Raw genomic sequence first — 16466 nt, 5'->3', positions numbered from 1 at the left:
TTTGGAAAAATATCAGCAGAAAGGATAAACAACAGACCTCAGACAACCGAGAATAGTGGCTCCTCTCATTTTCTAGAGAGTGTGTGTGTGTGTGTGTGTGTGTGTGTGTGTGTGTGTGTGTGTGTGTGTGTGTGTGTGTGTGTGTGTGTGTGTGTGTGTGTGTGTGTGTGTGTGTGTGGTCTCCAGAAAGTTTTATTACCAGGGCTAAAGAGAACTTTCACATGAAAGTAAACTTTGAATTTTGGAAATGGTCAATGCTCAGATTCTGGAGGAAGAGTGAAAAGTATCAGGAGTATCAAGAATCTGAGGTCTTTGAAGTCCAGTGAAGTTTCTGAAGTCGGCCATGTCCTCTGCTAGTGTCCACTTTGCTTTATCGAGCCTAAAGTCAGCCCAGTCATCTACCCAAAGAGTGTAGAGCACGTCAAGCTTCCATCTGCTGACAGAGTTTATACTGATTTTCTTTTCCAGCAGGATTTAGCATCTGCCCAAATCTACTGCTAGCCAAATCGACTGACCCAAAGCCCACAGAGACTCCATAGAGTGGAGGAGAAGCACCTGACCCAATAATACAGACGAGCTCAATGAGTGTTGGTGTCTTGAAGAAAATCCCATACTTTATCTTTAGTGAAGCCTTAGCTGAAAATTTGGGAAACATGAGCGTCCAAGGTTAGCTTGCCTGCTGTTATTTCACAACAATCAAAGTTCTGTACAGTCAGGCGTTTCTCCACCACCAGGATGAAATGGCCAGAGTCCAGTGGGAGAAGGTTGTGGTGCTGGAAACAAAGCTGTTGGCAGATTGTTTCTCTCCATCTCTTCTGCTTCCACGGTTTTCAGCAGCAACCAAACAAAAGCCTGGCTTCTTGCCTCTGAGCTGCCTGTGTGGGATGAAAAACACTGAAGCACACTTGTTGCGAGTTGTGTTCACATTTTGAACCTCTACATATAACCTGGTTTGTTCTCTCGCTGACACATTCAGCAGACAAAGCTCAACAGAATTTCACTTATTTCACTAAAAACTTTATTATCATCATGTTTGCCGACGGCTGATGCTGCACCGATGCTGTGAGCGCTGCAGTACTCCTGAGAATCATCGTTTAGTTTTGCCAGTTTTCCTGATGTCTCGGTCACACGGGCGCAAAGACCTGTTCGATTGGCCACCGCGTAGCAACCACCTGTCGCTGGGGAAAAATTAGTGCTGTCCCACTGGTTGCGAGTGGTTGCTGTGAAATTGATCGCTAGGTCAGTCACGCCAGCCTAAGGACCAGCCGCTAGGGCAAAGTATGTATTCCCCGACCGAGCCCCGACACATTCACCCGTACTTTGGATTTTTCAAATAAAAGCATAACCGACTGATTCTCCTGCCCTGCTTTGTTCTCTTGGTATTTCTATACTGTATTTTTTAACAGCTTGCTTTAGCAACTTCTTTTTGGATTACACTGTTAACTTGGTTCTTGCATCACAGTTTCTCTAAAGGATTAAATATGTCACTTTTCCATCAAGTAAGAAGAAAACACCCGAAGAACATGAGTATTTTCTTAGAAATGAAAGCAGGCAGCTACATGTGTGCATATACTGCCAAAAAGATGGGCTGCGAAGAGAATGAATGTCGTGAACTCTATTGAGACTGCGTGTAAACCGAATTTGTCTCAGAGCAGGAGAATAAGCAGCGGCTTTATGATTTTTAAATGAGCCTCTCAAAATGCTGTCTTAGCTCATTCACCTTCCTTTGTTTTTCCTGGCATCCATTGTGGTCGTCACCACGATCTGGGGTTCCTCCAGTTTACACATGAAACAGCGATGCACTGATGCTTTCTCTGTCATCCTCTGAAGTCTGGCTTTGTGAGGTGTTGTCTTCTTTGCTCTTTGACTTGTTGCCGCTCCCAAACATTTCTTTTGACACAGCTGCCTCCTTTTTTCTAAAAACTCTTTATCTTTCCTTTGAAAGCTATCTCAATTTTAGTGGAAGCTTCTCAGCAGATCTTTCAAACACTGTTGTTAAATCAGCATAAATCTGTAGCCTTTGGCTATTTCCCGCTGATATTTTCTCTGCACTTCCATGACCTCTGCGCACCCCACCCTCGACTGTGTATTTTAGCTGTGATACCTCCCACCTCGGTGACAACTATATCGATAAGCTGAGCTGCTGTTTCTGAGCTGCAGGGTCCAATATTTCCTTTCCTTCTTGGATGTGAAGACCTGCAAGAAGCCCAGCTTGTGCCTTTTCTTCCTCCACCACTTTTTTGTGCTAAATTGTTTCTGGTAAAAAGCTCCATATTTCCATGTCCTACATCAAAGTCTGTCAGCATGCTCCTTATCCTCGAGGCCACCCATCTTCTCTCAAAGGTGAGACTTTACACTCCTGCTGCAAAAAAAAAAATGTTGCAGCCATTTTTCCCTCAAAGTTAATCATTGTTGGGCAATCAAACACACCTCACACTGATTCAGTGTTTTGAGTCACATCTGAACCCACGTTGACAAACCGGGAGAAGAAACACTCCTCACACTGCACTCTGCGGCTCTGTAATGAAACTGTCATCGGTGTCCTTCAACCCACATGGCTTGAGGCAGTCAATTACAAACACGATCACACGCTAACACACGCACTCAAAGTCCATTCGATCTCATGACAAAGGATGGGAATAAGTCGTCTTCAGGCAGTCCTGACACTATAATAGTGGCATCATGCAAGGTGCATCATTATTTTCAGGGAGAATGTTCCACATATAGACGAGCCACAATTAATTATTAAAGTGGCAATGACCTGGCCTTTAATCTTTTATTAAAGTCAGCTTGTAATAATTAAAAAAACCTCATCTCATTTGTTCACACACACATACAGAAGGTTAGAGTGGGACTTCATGATAGCTCGAGCAACAGGACTGTAAAGCGTCAGAGCCTCCAACACGTGTCAGGTTAAAACCTGACGTGTTTTAACTTTATTATTATTATTTTTAATCCACCGAAAGTCATCAGTCTGGGTTTTATAATTAAGGAAGCCTCCTCTCATGCAGCCTCACTATTTCCCCTCACACTGTGCACCCATCTGCTTCAGAACTTCAAAAACACTTGCTGCTTCTCCTCATAAGTTCTCTTCACTTCAGTCCGCTTCTCCTTTTATGTGTCATAAGCCCGACTTCCAAAAAAAAAGAAAAAGGGGATCACGAATCTCATCTTTTATTACTGCGAGCGCATCGTGAAATGGCAACGCAAATATTCCCTCTATAACATTTGTCTCTGTTTGAAAGTGAGCTGTTCAGCATTAAGCCGATGCATGGGCGTAATGCGGCGCAAGCATGAAAACTAGCATGAGGGTGAATGAGTAGGAGTGCATTCATCACGAACCACAGGATCTACTTAGAGATGCATATTGGATTAATAGAGCTCGGATGCTTGATTTGGAGCGGAGTGCTCGCGCTGCGTTAGTCGTGACCTCTCTCATCTTCGATCAGATGTGGACGGGCTTTTTATCCGCGGCCTTGAACGGCAGCCCCAGAGAGCAATAACGCCTATGGGTGTGTGTTGGGTTGTGTATGTGTGTCCTGTCTCTGCGTCTCGGTCTGTGCGCTGGAAATGAATCCATTATTGGAATAGCCTTTCACTCAAGTATCACTTTTCTGAGTGGTAGGATTCCTCGGGGTCCGATGTGTATTTTGTCTGCGAGGCGAGCGTTTGATTGGGGTGTCAGGTCTCTCTCACCCGTGGCTGAGTTTTGGCGAGAGGTGTGCGACGTGTCTCACAGCTCTGGCACTGCTTGACTCCAGATGCCTTTGAATGGAGCTTCAAAGCTCGCCTCGCTGAATGTTTCTCTCCACACGTTCTGGCACCATTCACTGAACCCCCTCCTCCTCCTCCTCCTCCTCCTCCTCCTCTACCTCCCCTCCAGCTCTCGGTTGTGTTTTTCCACTTCACTTTTGCCCTCGCGTCCTTCCCACCTCGCCGTGTCCTCTATTCTGCTGCACACCGTGTCCTCTGACAGCGCCTGTTTGCCAGTTAGAGATACAGCATGGCTCAACTTTGACCTCTGCATTGGAGGCCAGTGCCAGAGATCAATGGAGTCAGTGGTGACAAGCAGAAATATGGAAGCACGGGAGGAAAGAAAAACTGGCTGCTGGCGTATCTGTATCACCCAGGAACAGCAATTTTTATCTCTGTGTGTCTAATGCTTCCTGTTTTAGATTTTGATGGTATAAGAAGAAGTAATCGTGGATGTGGTTTATTGCTCTTGGATATGTTTTCCAGTCAATGAGATGATGTGTTTCTTATACTTGGATAGTTCTAATGATATTTGGCTGAGCTGTCAAAAAGGAGGCAGGCGCAAAGCACACACAGATGCTACTTTTATTGCAGATTTTTTTATGGCATTGGTCCCACTTCTGAAGGTGAAAAACAGTCTATGCCCCACGACCCACGTTTAACAAAAACAACCCACGATGAATGGAGAAAAAACGCTCCAAATTGAATTCAAATCACATTTCATGTTTTAACCGTTGTCGTCTGCACCCATCAGCCGCGGCGTTGTTCCCCAGCAGTGGGAATATACACTCATCTTAATCCTTCACAACTGCTTTCTTTTTGTAGCTGTCACAGTAAGTAAATAGTTTTCCACTAATTATCCCAAAGCCGCTTTAGATATTTGTCCTTTTTTGCAATAAAGTTGATATTCCTAGCAAATTAACCAGAGCTTAAATGGAAAAAATCTTTTGCATTAAAAATTATTAAAACATTTTGTGCTCTGAGCTCCAGTGAATCAGTTTTCTTTGTTGTTGTGCTGTTTGATGAGCAGACCTCTGCTGCTCTTTGTGAATTCAGGCAATTGCATTTTACAATGTATTAAAAAAACTGTGGCTGCCATATATCACCATGGCTGCTTTCCAACTCTCAGCCAACCAGGTAAAAATAAAGTCTGATACTTGCCAGCTTATTTTCAAACCAGTGACTTCTATGCCTGACCTAGCTTGGTGGTTCTCAAACTGTGAGACCTGTTTAATAGAGGACAAAGTCTTTGCAGGTGGGCGTGGAGAGAAATACTGAATGTACACTAAGTAAGCAAACATGGCTGGTAATTATGAACAAAAATTTGGGGATGTAGAGTCTATGCATATCATATATGTACATAAACATCAAGCTTTACATTTCTTCATGCTTGTGAATGTTTTCATCCTTCACTGTGCTCATCATCTGAACTCTATTAGCGTAGCTTGGCATGCTTCACAGTTTAAAGTGATTATTATTTATCTTATACTGAGCCACTGTGAAGCCCCTGCAGTTCCTCTGCCTGAAACAAGCCAGTATGGCTCTCCTGCCTTTTAGCCATCTTCTTTCTGATTGTCAGCCCCTTGCAAATACACATGCTGCTATAAACAGTCTGCATCCTGTGCTGTGATGTGGATACATCAATGGAAAGTACAGTATGTAAGGCCCAAACAGAGTTGGCCCTGCTGTATGGTGGAAAACTTCATTTCATCTATTCATACAATGTCACCTTCAGCTTTTCAAACCAGCCACCCTGTGAGAGGCACATGGACCTGTTTTCTCTAGTGGCTCATACCCAGTGTTACATTGCAGCAGAAGGACGGCACACAAAGATGAGCTATGCAGTGTGCCCCAACTGTGACAGCAGCAGCAGAAGCTTGGAAGTCAATATTTGGTATGACCACCTTTATTCTTCAACACAGCCTGAGCTCTCTTAGCTTTCTTTCGCCCTGTCTGAGTTTTCGTGTATTTTGTATTTTGCTTGAGTTCAGCAGTAAAGCTGCTGTTTAGTTCAAATCCTGTTCTGTGTGTCCTAACCTGCCTGGCCCACAGCACCACATGTGTAATTTTAATTTTGAAATAGTCGTCAGTATGAATGGAGGAAGTCAGGAGAGAGGTCTGTAAAACACAGCAGAGGCTCTGTCATGGTTTGGGCTGCACTTCTGCACTGATCTTGTCAAAATTGATAGAATTATGAACACAGAAAAGTAACGCCAGATTTTGATCGACCATGTTATAAAATCTGGAAAGCATCAGATTGGCAACGGCTTCATTTTTCGGCATGGTAATGATCCCAAACTCACTGACAATGCAATAACTGTAATCCTGGAACGCTATCAGTCAGTAAAAAGGAGCCAATATCCAAGGAAAGACTTGGAAAGAGCTTCAGAAAGCCTGGAGAACTATTGCTGGCTGAAGCTCGGGCTCCTCAAATAAATAACAAAAAAGAAATGAGAGATGACAAATTTTGCCAAATTTTTTACTGAAATAGAAATATTTGAGAACTATTTTTTAATTAATGCATCAAATTATGAAAAAATATCTTTTAACTGTCTCAGAACTTTAGAAGTAAAGTTCTGTTTGTGTGTTTTTATCCAGCGCAGCTTGGGACTGCTACCTAGATTTTAACCTTCAATTAATGTAGAACAGATAACGAGTCTTGTTGGACTTGAAGATTATCCTGAAATAATAAACCACATTTTCAAAAAATATACACAGAAGTAAAAGTGCTGTATATTTTTTTCAGTGGATCCGAGTGGACTGTATGAGTTTTTGGAGAAAAAACCCCCCAAAACAACAACCCTCTCGAGTTGTTTTCTTATTAGAAGCAGACTACGAGTAATAAAAGCAGCGTATGAATTTTGTTTATTTTACTGCCTAGCTGGGAGGAAACATTAGCTGGACGCTCACAGGGCAGCAGTTAAATGAACACAAAGAAAAATCTGTTAGCGTGTGTGTGTATGAGTGTCCTTACACCTGACTTACACCTCGCCATCCCACCATGGTCCGCCAAATGTTCGCCCTCGCTGTCACCACCTGGCTGCTGCTGAGTGCTCTGATTGCACTGTGCGCGGCTGCGTGTGGGCACGAGCGTGTGTGCGTTTGTGTGTTCGACGAGGTGCTCCCTAACAGATGGAGTAACCTAATACACCTCTCATTTCTACCCCGCTGTCCATTGGCCCTCATGGTCTGCTGGCGATGTTATCAAGGCCTTACCAGCATCCTGCCTGCTTTGTTCCTGGAATCAGCCGGCCCCGCCCCGCTCTGTCTCACTGCCGCCGTCCCGTAAAGCCCCGAGCAGATGCAAACGTACAACAATCCCGCAAGGGGGAAAAAAAGGGCTGTCAGGTGGAGCGGGTCTCAGGTTACCTGAGTGCAGAGTGCTCTGAGTGAAACGTGCCTGGAAAATGCAGCGCACTGTTTACAGTCAGTGAACAGATGCTGCTTTGTTGTAGCTCATAAAATCACGACTGAACGTCGACGCTGCTGGGAGGTGTCTGTTAGAGTCAGCCTGCGCACGTGCTTGGTGCACCCACAGACACATGATAAGACAGTTGGATCCCCCTTTAGAAGCCCAATCACCTTACATCAAAAGTGTCACCGTGGCACCCCCGCCAGTCCTCTGTCTGCGTCCCGGACAGGTACTGCTTTGTTAACGGGACCAGGTGGCAGCGACTCCTCCATCCGTCTCCATGGCAGCTAGAGGTGAAACTCCATCAGCCAAATGGATTAGTCTCATTGGCTGGGTAATTTATTGATGTTTTCCTCTCAGGGGATAATGGGTGTATGGGCCGCTGATTGATGAGGCAGCACGGTGCATGTCTTTGCCTTCGCAGCGTGTCAACCACAGGCAACGGTCAGCCAAGCCTGGTACGTTATGAGCCGCAGATTTATGTACTTATACGTAACGTGGAGACTGATGGGCTCCTGAACATCAAATATGCTTATTTGACAGGCCCTTCATAGATTACGGGAGCGCCTGTTTTATGTCAGAGCTGCAGTCACTTAAAGGCTTTAGATGTCAGAAAGAATTTACCTCATTGTGCCGCAGATTTATCAGACTTATTTTACTAATAACATGAAATGTGTGATACTTGATCGCTGCTTAATTTGGGATTAATGGCTTGAAATGCACAGAAACCAGATATTATGAGAAATTCGCATAGTAGAGGTTTACTGGACCGCATTTAGTCAATCCGACATGACCATTTCAAGGCCCGAGAAAGATGAGATGCCCAGATGCCTTGGAGTAAACAGGTGGTCTGTCAGTAAAAGGCCTTCAGTCTCAGGAGAAACAGCTTTCCAGCAACCAGCAGCCTTCTGCCTCCATCCCTGATGCTCACAAAATGAATGTTACTGCTAATTTTAAGCGTGACCTAATATGCTGCTCTGGGCTCCTGCTCTTGTAATGCGTGCTCTTGACCTCGTACACTTGTATCCGGCGTGTCACAGGTCCCCGACATACGGCCCCATTCCCCTCCATTAAAGGATACCTGATCCCGTCCAGGCTTTCACCGCTGAAAGAACATGAGGAGCATTTGCAGGAAATGGGCTCGCAATGGTTCATGCTATGACCCCGGCTACTCAGAGCCATTGAATTGCATTTATGAAGAGCCCTCTAGTATTTGTCTTTACCATCGCAAAGTGGCTCTCCTCTTTACGGCGTGAGAGATGCTACAGATAGCGGCTGAATTTCAGGGTTTGATGTGGGTGGATTTTTTTTAGAAACCGCTTTGTGAGCTGGATACATTTTCCTCACTGCCTCCACTTTTCAATCGATAACTAAATATCTGCTTGTTGAAAACTTTCTGTGCTCATCTGCGAGTTCTGTGTGTGACCGTGTGTGTGTGTGTGGGGGGGTTTGTTTTCCCTCCTTTCAGTCTGTCTCCTTGTCTCAGCTGGCAATCTGCACATCTGCCTCTTCACTGATCACAGAGGGAAGTGCTTCACAGACACAGCAGGACAGCCGTAGAGTGAAAAACCAAACAGATGTGTGCTGCTCCTGAACATCCTCCAATGCTTTTCTTAACCTTTAGGCAGCCAGCGACTGTTCTGCTGAGCGAGCAGGCTGCTTACATACACATTAGAACCTAAAGCTGCAGTTTAATCCAGCCTATGATAAAGTTTCCTTAAACAGGTTCAGTATTTTATTAACCAAAGCTGGCTAATTACAGGGTCGTTACTTCACAGGATTCTCTTTAGACAGTTAAGGCAGCATATTTCAACACTTTCAGCATTTTAAAGTTGAAAACCAACTTTTAAACTCAGGGTTACAACCTTGAAACATGGCAGTGAAGCTATGCAACATCAAAAAATGTTCTAATATTTTCTGTTATTTCCAGAGCTGAGCTTAATTTTCCCCATACAAAGGCAAATACCTTGTGCCGCAATGAGCACGATAAACCAGAAAGATTAAAATGATTCAGCAGCAATTCAACAACACAAAAAGGTGGATTTAGTGTCAAATTATTAATAATAATATGCTCTGATCTGCCTGCTAGTGTGCAGTTTGCAGTTCGGTTGCCATAAAAGGGCAAATAAGTGCGCTGCAGACATTCGCTCGTGCTAACAAGTAAACCACCATCTGGGTGTGCTATATTTGTTTATCCTTTGATCTGAGACTTTGACAGAAAATCAATTTCTTCTTGTTTTTTTTCTTCAAAATAAGTTTCTGTAAATTAATAAATTGGAATCGCTGAGCCTCAAAATGAGTTGAAACATTTGCAGCTCATATCAGTGTGTCTTCACCTCACTTCACACCATAAATAGCAAAACTGGATCACTTCGGGCCTGCTTGCATTTATGCATTAGCTGCTGTGTTTCGAGTCCTACTAAACATGGGAAGAAGAAATTGCACTCGTTTCTAAGGTTTTACATATCAGATGATAATAAAAATCTTACAACGAGGTAAATATAACCTCAGATGAACAAAAACACTGTGAATGTTTAATTTGAGGAACGAATGTGTTTATTCCTCTGTGAGAGTTTACTTAGTTGAAAGAATTCATTTCAATCATAGTGAAACATCTCATATATATGTATTTATATCCTCATGTGGATTTCTTTACGCATACACAGAAAGTCACATTATGTCCTAAAAACAGAGGAGTTAAATTGTTTCTCAACGCCAAAGCTCCACATAGGCTTCACTGACCTCAGAGAGGCATGAAGAAAAACAAATTAAACTATCCAAGCAGGGAAAAACGAATAACAAAGATGAAATGGCTATTTGTTGTAGCACATAAACCAATAACTTCCTCTAATGTTCCCTAAACCACTGTTTTTCCTCTGCTCCTCACAAAGCATTTGCAGCAGTCACTCCCAACAAAGTGATGTAGTGGACTAGCCGTGGTATAAATGGGATTTCGGGATCTCACGCTATTCTTCCGTCCAAAGCTTCATTTCACTGAGTCCCAGCTCCCCTGCTAAGTTCAGTAATGGAGCTTTAAATCCCCTCTGTTGTCGGGTCCTCACTCATTTTGCAACTGGGTCGATGATGGAGCTCCCGCATCTTGTGCCACCTTGTTGATAAGAATTCACTTTGTGCCTTGAAAGCCACTGATTATTTTCTCTTCTCACAGTGGCCCCTGCTCCACTCCCTCCTGCAGGTTTTGAATGCTTTTCTCCTCACAGACATCCTTACGGCCATGCCTCTCACACTTGACTAATATATTGACGTTATTGGTGTCTTTTTACGATTCTGTGAGCTTTTTACAGACCGTTGCTTTGTACTGTGGAAAGGTCAAAGCCAGAATCTCACTGTTTATCTATTGGAGAAGCTTGTTTGAAGCCATCACCCGTTACTGTAATAACACGCATGTGTTCGTGCTTTTCCTCAGAGTGTGTGTAAGCACATTAGAGGAAAACAACAAATGGAGAAAAAGTGGGGAAAAGGGAACGCGAGGCTGCGCGTGGGAAGTTTTCCCTGGCTTTGATCATTAAGGATAGGATCTTTGTTTGGGGGAAAGCTCCTGTTTGAGTGTTTCATGTTTTTGAGTTAAGCTGATGCCTGTTTGCTGAGAAGTTTGAGGTAATTGTAGTGATTATTAAGGCGTCACTGAATGACATTTTTGAGCTTTCAGAAGATGGCCTGACTGTCACCCTGTCTCACTCTTTCTTGCAGAGGCCTTTGACCTGGTGCTGCGCCACGGACGTAACTCCACCCTGACGATGCTGAAGTCAGAGTTCCCGACTCTTGCGAGCAGTGCCCAGAGCTCTGTGGGGCAGCTGTTCCTGGACATGTCGCTTTACATCCTTGGCTCGGACTCCACAGTTGACCACATGGTGGCGGTGCTCTACGGCCGCCTCTTTCCGCTCACGTACCGCCGCCTGCTGGGAGGCAGTGGCACCTCAGTGTCCGAGGAGTGTGTAAGAGGAGCTTGGAAGGACTCGGGAGCGTTTGGCCCTTATCCTAAACTGATGATGACTCGACTCTCTCGCTCCCTCCTGGCCACACGAGTCTTCCTGCAGGCGCTGAACCTGGGCATCGAGGTTGTCAACACCACAGACCATCTGCGGCCCGGCCGAGAGTGCAGCCGGTCCCTGCTGAGGCTGTGGTACTGCCCGCACTGCCAGGGCATGCTGGGGCCGCCGGCCTGCAGAGGCTTCTGTCAAGCAGTGATGCACAACTGCCTGGGGGGAGCTGCAGAAGTGCAGCCTCATTGGAGGAGCTATATAGATGGACTGGGGAAGTTGGCTGGTGCCATGAGGGGAGAGCAGGATATGGAGGCTGTTGTTCTTAGACTGCCCACAATGATTAAACTGGCTCTCAAACACGCCGTGAATACCCGCAGCCACCTGAACACCCTGGTGAGTCCCGTACACTAACACACGTACACACTGTAAGATGTGCTTTTAAACTGAAGAGGAATAAATCCAGAGCGATGTCACAACTTGGACCTGCTTTATGGTCATCTTGGAGTATTGAAGACAAATGTGATTTGATCTTGGTATTTATCACCCCTGTGCAAATGCAGTGTTACTTTTTCCGTCTGCGTTTGTTTGTATTCCCAATAAAACTTTCTTCGAGTCATCACTCGAATATGAAATATGCTGCAGGCTGGTAAAAACCACCCACAGGGCCTTTTGTTTATTTTTTTGCTTGTTGGTTTAGCTTTCCAGCCCCGCATGCTGCTGCCTATTTAAATGTTAATTAAAGGTCTGCAGTATGGGGGCTCTGTTGTTGAAGTTACAACCTGCTAGAAGTCTGGTCTTTCAGTCTGAAACCCTACCAGAAAGGTCCCGGCAGCTTACAATACTTGCTGCTTTGAACACTACGAGATGAGATGTTGCTAATCAAGGCAGCAATCATCTCATTTTGATCTCAGCAGGTTGGAAGAGAACACAGCTACAAATATCACCTCAGTTGTGGCCATGAGACGAAAACACTTGATAAACTTGTTTATCTGGATTTTCAGTTTCGAGATGATTTGAATAAATTTCTCTGAATGTTGTTTATTTGCTTGTTTCCTGGCCTATAGCGCATAATCACTGCAGTCCTTCTCACTGAGCCGACCCACTTTCCTTCTGCGCACATTAAAAGACTGCAAATGATTCATTTATATTATTCTAAAGTGTTTTAATTTTACCTGACCTCTTGGTATACCTATGGCAGTAATGTAAGAGTCTACATATTTTTTTCACCTTTGATTTCACTACATCTCTAATCGTGCGAGCAGAGATTTGGTGACACCTCCCGCTGTAGTATCACACTGATAGTATGTATGCTTGTAACCACATTAGACCCACTGAGTCACATCCTTTTTCAGCGTTCGGTGCTGAAGAAGACAGGCTGAGACGTTTCCCTCTGCCTCAGACAGCAGGCTGCAACACATTACTTCTCCACATCCAAAGCAAAAATGCACTTTGGGTGGAACTGCATTAAAAGGAGAAGCAACAAGCAGGCAAGAGAGGGATGAAGACTAGCACGTATCAGACAGATGCTCCCAGCACGTCTCTCTGAGACTTGTCTCTCACTTCTCAGCAGCGGTGACCCGTTATGTGTGGCGTTAACTGCAATAAAACCGTCAAGTTGGTTCTTAGCCCACATGCGAAGTCAGACAGAACTGCTTATGAAATATGAAAGGCCCTTTCTGCTGGGGTTACAGAGCTGGATGTGCTTTTTCTCCTGGATATCTGCTGAACTTTTCACTCTCACACCCTGAATCCCCACAGTGACCAGGTTTTCACTCGGAACCCATCATTTATTAACGCACAGGTTGACCTCACTTACTCTGCAGTGTGAGGGTATGGCTGCATCTATGAATCACTGACTTGTGGGGGAAAGCTCACTTTCTTCTGTGTGTGTGTGTTTGAGATGGAGTTTTAAAAAAAAATCTCGTCTGTGGTACTTAAGACTCCAATTCAAATCATCATGACGTTAGATTGTGTTTATGAGTCTGTGTCCTGTATATGAGGCAGAACGGGGCTGCTGTGACAGTGTATTCACTGACTCAATGAAAAAGTGTGTGTGTGTGTGAGACAGAGGATGTGAACGTCATCTCGCTCCTTTCTTAGTGTCACAGAAGGGACAGAGGTATTGTCTCTCTCAGGCTAATTGTGTCACACTACAGAGCCTCACCCAGAGTTAAACACCTGAATGAAGGACACACTAACTACAGTGGTGTCAGGGTTTTTTCACCTGTATAGACGACCTGCTGAGCTTAAAATTAACTAACTTTAAGCATAGCATGGTTGTTGGTGCCATAAACAGCTGATCCACTGGGTTTTTTCTTGCACTACCATCTCTAGGGCTTACAGAGAATGATCTGAGACAGAGAAAACATTCGCTGAGCAGCAGATCTCTGGGTGAAAGTTTTTCATGCAGAAGTCAGAGGAGAATGGCCAGATTGCTTCAAGCTGAGAGGAACAGTAGCTGAGTTACCACCTTGTTTGTAGGCTCTTCTACATACTACCAAGGTGTGCAGAAGAGCATCTCTGAACACACAAAACACTGAACCTTGAATGAGAAGAAGACCAAACTGGGTGTCAACTAAGAACAGGAAACTGAGGCTACCATTCACACAGGCTCATCAAAATTGGGCAATAAAAGTCTGATGAGTCTCGATTTCTGTTGCTACATCCGGGTGGTAGGGTCAAACTTTGGCATGAAACATAAAAGCATGGATCTATCCTGCCTTGTATCAGCGGTTCAGCCTTCGCTTGGTGGTTTAATAGCGCAGGCGATATTTTCTTGGCATACTTCAGCTGCCTTAGTATCAGTTAAGCACCATTAAAATACCTAATTCTTCCTGATTATTGTTGCTGACCTCGTCCATCCTTTTATGACCTCAGTGTACCCATCTTCTGATGGGCCTATGCACCATATCACAAAACTCAAATAATCCCAAACTGGTTTCTTGAACATGGAAATGAGCCCTATGGTGAAAAAGCTCCTTCCCAACAAACCAACAAACAGCTTTATAGTTTATCCTGTTTGGTAACATGTAGAACATCAGCTATAAGAGGAACGATAAGAGAAAAAGTGAGAAGCAGTAAAAAAGTTGCATTTTTTTAAATGAGAAGAATATACAGAATTGCAGGCAGGTGACAAACATGGTGACACCCAGAGACAGCTGTGGCTGCAGGGACTGGTTTCATGTTGTCTAACCAGCTGTGCGGTTCTTTACCGTTTTGTGGTCATTACACTAACTTTTTTATTGTCACCCCACAAAACAAAAACAAATGCATGCACTATTTTTTAACTACAAATTTTGCCACAAGATCACATGATGACGAGGTGACAGCAATTTAAAAGGTTGAAAGTAAAGCGTGGACATAAAGCGTGGATGTAAACGGCAACATGATTGCTTGGATGGATTTTCGGATATGATGTACCTTTGAAGCCCAGTTTTCACTATAAATGAAACAGATAGAAAAATTTTAATTTTCAGAAATGTTTCTTCGTCATGGAAACTAAAACTGTTGGCAGAGCTGTCAAAAATGTAACCTGAATTAAATGGTGACTTGTTGGGGATACGTTGATTGTCCACCACAGCCTATCAAAATCATTTGCAGGGATACCAAACAGGAAGTGAGTTCATATCACTGTAATGCTTTGATCTGTGGGTCATGGATTTGGACGCTTCATTTACTGAGGAAATATTTACGTTATGTGGCGATTATTTGGCAGTGCAGTAATCATTTTGCCTAAAATAGCGCAGATGAATCCTCAGACCAATTCTCACCAAAGTTATCAGATTGATTTTAGATGTTTATACAGCATGTGTCTGTTACAGCCAGTTGAAATCAACACCAGATGGCCTAACAGGAAGTTTTTCATCTGCTGGCACCAAACTTGGAGCATGGACTCTGCACTCTTACTGGGGTTCTCCCAAACATTTCATCATCTTGTCATGGTGGGGGGTTATGGCAGCTTACAGCCATGTTTTTAACATGATCAAATAAAAACTGCGTTATCAAATAACTTTGATTTCTAATCTTTAAAAAAATCAGAGCCGTGGTGATTTTTTCACCTAAGAGGAACCCTTAAGTAATATTCTCGTGATACAATATTTTGTACAACAGCCTAATGGATCTACCGTGCCTTGTTTTGGGGTTTCATGTGATTCTACATGTGGTGCAGTTGTCGTAGCGATCTCGCACTTAACCTTCCCGCCAGTCAGAGTGCAGACCCTGTTACTAAGGGCGACAGACGGATCGACCCTATCTGAGTAAGAGAGTCCTCAAGGTGCGAGAGAGACATCTCTTCTCCGCTCTGCGGGCTTGAAACACGTAACTCTGCTGGCGAGATGACCACTCATCGTCCGCCAGCCCACTCCTTGGCATGTTAACATTCATTTCCTCCAACTCCAGCGTGAATCAGCCAATGTTCAGAGAGACGGAGAGGGCAGCCAAGAGCCCTGCAGCTCCAATCTATTCCCCTGTCAACTTCCCACCCTTCTCCTGGAGTTTGATGTCATCCACCTCCGTCTCTACATCTCATCCTCAACATCCCTCCCTCCCTCTCTCTTCCCCCCCCCCCCATTTATTTCTTTTCCTCTCTTTTTTTTACGCACTGCTGTGAAAGAAGATGCATGATTTATGAAGCTCTATTTTTACCAGTTACTGAGGAGAAAGAAAGGAGAGAAAGAGGGGACAAAGAGAGGGAGAGGCGAAAGAATAGAGTGGGAGGGGGGAAGTGTGTGAAGAGCAAGCCCAAGGGGAAGGAGGACAGGAGAGTGTGGAGGAGACATCCATCACCCCTCGACCCCTCGGCTGAAAATGAAGACGGGAAGTAGGTTGAGACAGAAATATGATGGATCTGACCAAGATTAGAGGAGATATACTGCGGAGTACATGACTTATGTGTTGTTATACACTCAATGCAGCTGGGTGCTTAGTTTTAAGTCTAATATCAAATACCTCTTTGTGTGCCTGTTACAGTTTTTGTCAATAACACACTCTTTTCATCAGCTGTCTTTATTTGGTGGCTTTCCCATTGTGCTCACACATATCAGAGGCTGATCAAATCACATCCAAACTGTTGCTTCAGTGAGAAAACAAGAAAACTAATTAAATCTTCGCTGCATTTTTATTGCCTATTAATCCGTTCGAACAAGTGCGAAACTACTGCAGAGAAACGGGAAGCGCAGCCAGCTCTGAAACTGTTAATACCATCAGAGCCAGCATCCAGCCAATCAGGTTTCCAAACGCTCCAACATATTTCTTATTTATCAGCTATTTCTTAGTTATTTATCTAGTCGTGTTTAAAT

The 16466-nt window shown here is 44.1% G+C and overlaps 1 protein-coding gene across 1 annotated transcript in view; it reads left to right on the top strand.

Moving 5' to 3' along the window:
* The window catches only part of gpc3 (glypican 3), a 133589-nt gene that overhangs the window by 61751 nt on the left and 55372 nt on the right, over positions 1-16466 (top strand). The window contains exon 3 of the mRNA XM_084940568.1: positions 10877-11562. Within this exon, the coding sequence (XP_084796694.1) occupies positions 10877-11562 (686 nt within the window). The remainder of the gene's footprint in view (positions 1-10876; positions 11563-16466) is intronic.

This window comes from Perissodus microlepis, chromosome 2, assembly GCF_051167445.1.
Source record: "Perissodus microlepis isolate ML-2025 ecotype Zambia chromosome 2, ASM5116744v1, whole genome shotgun sequence".
NCBI classification, from domain to species: Eukaryota; Metazoa; Chordata; class Actinopteri; order Cichliformes; family Cichlidae; genus Perissodus; species Perissodus microlepis.
This window is presented reverse-complemented; position numbering and strand designations above follow the sequence as displayed.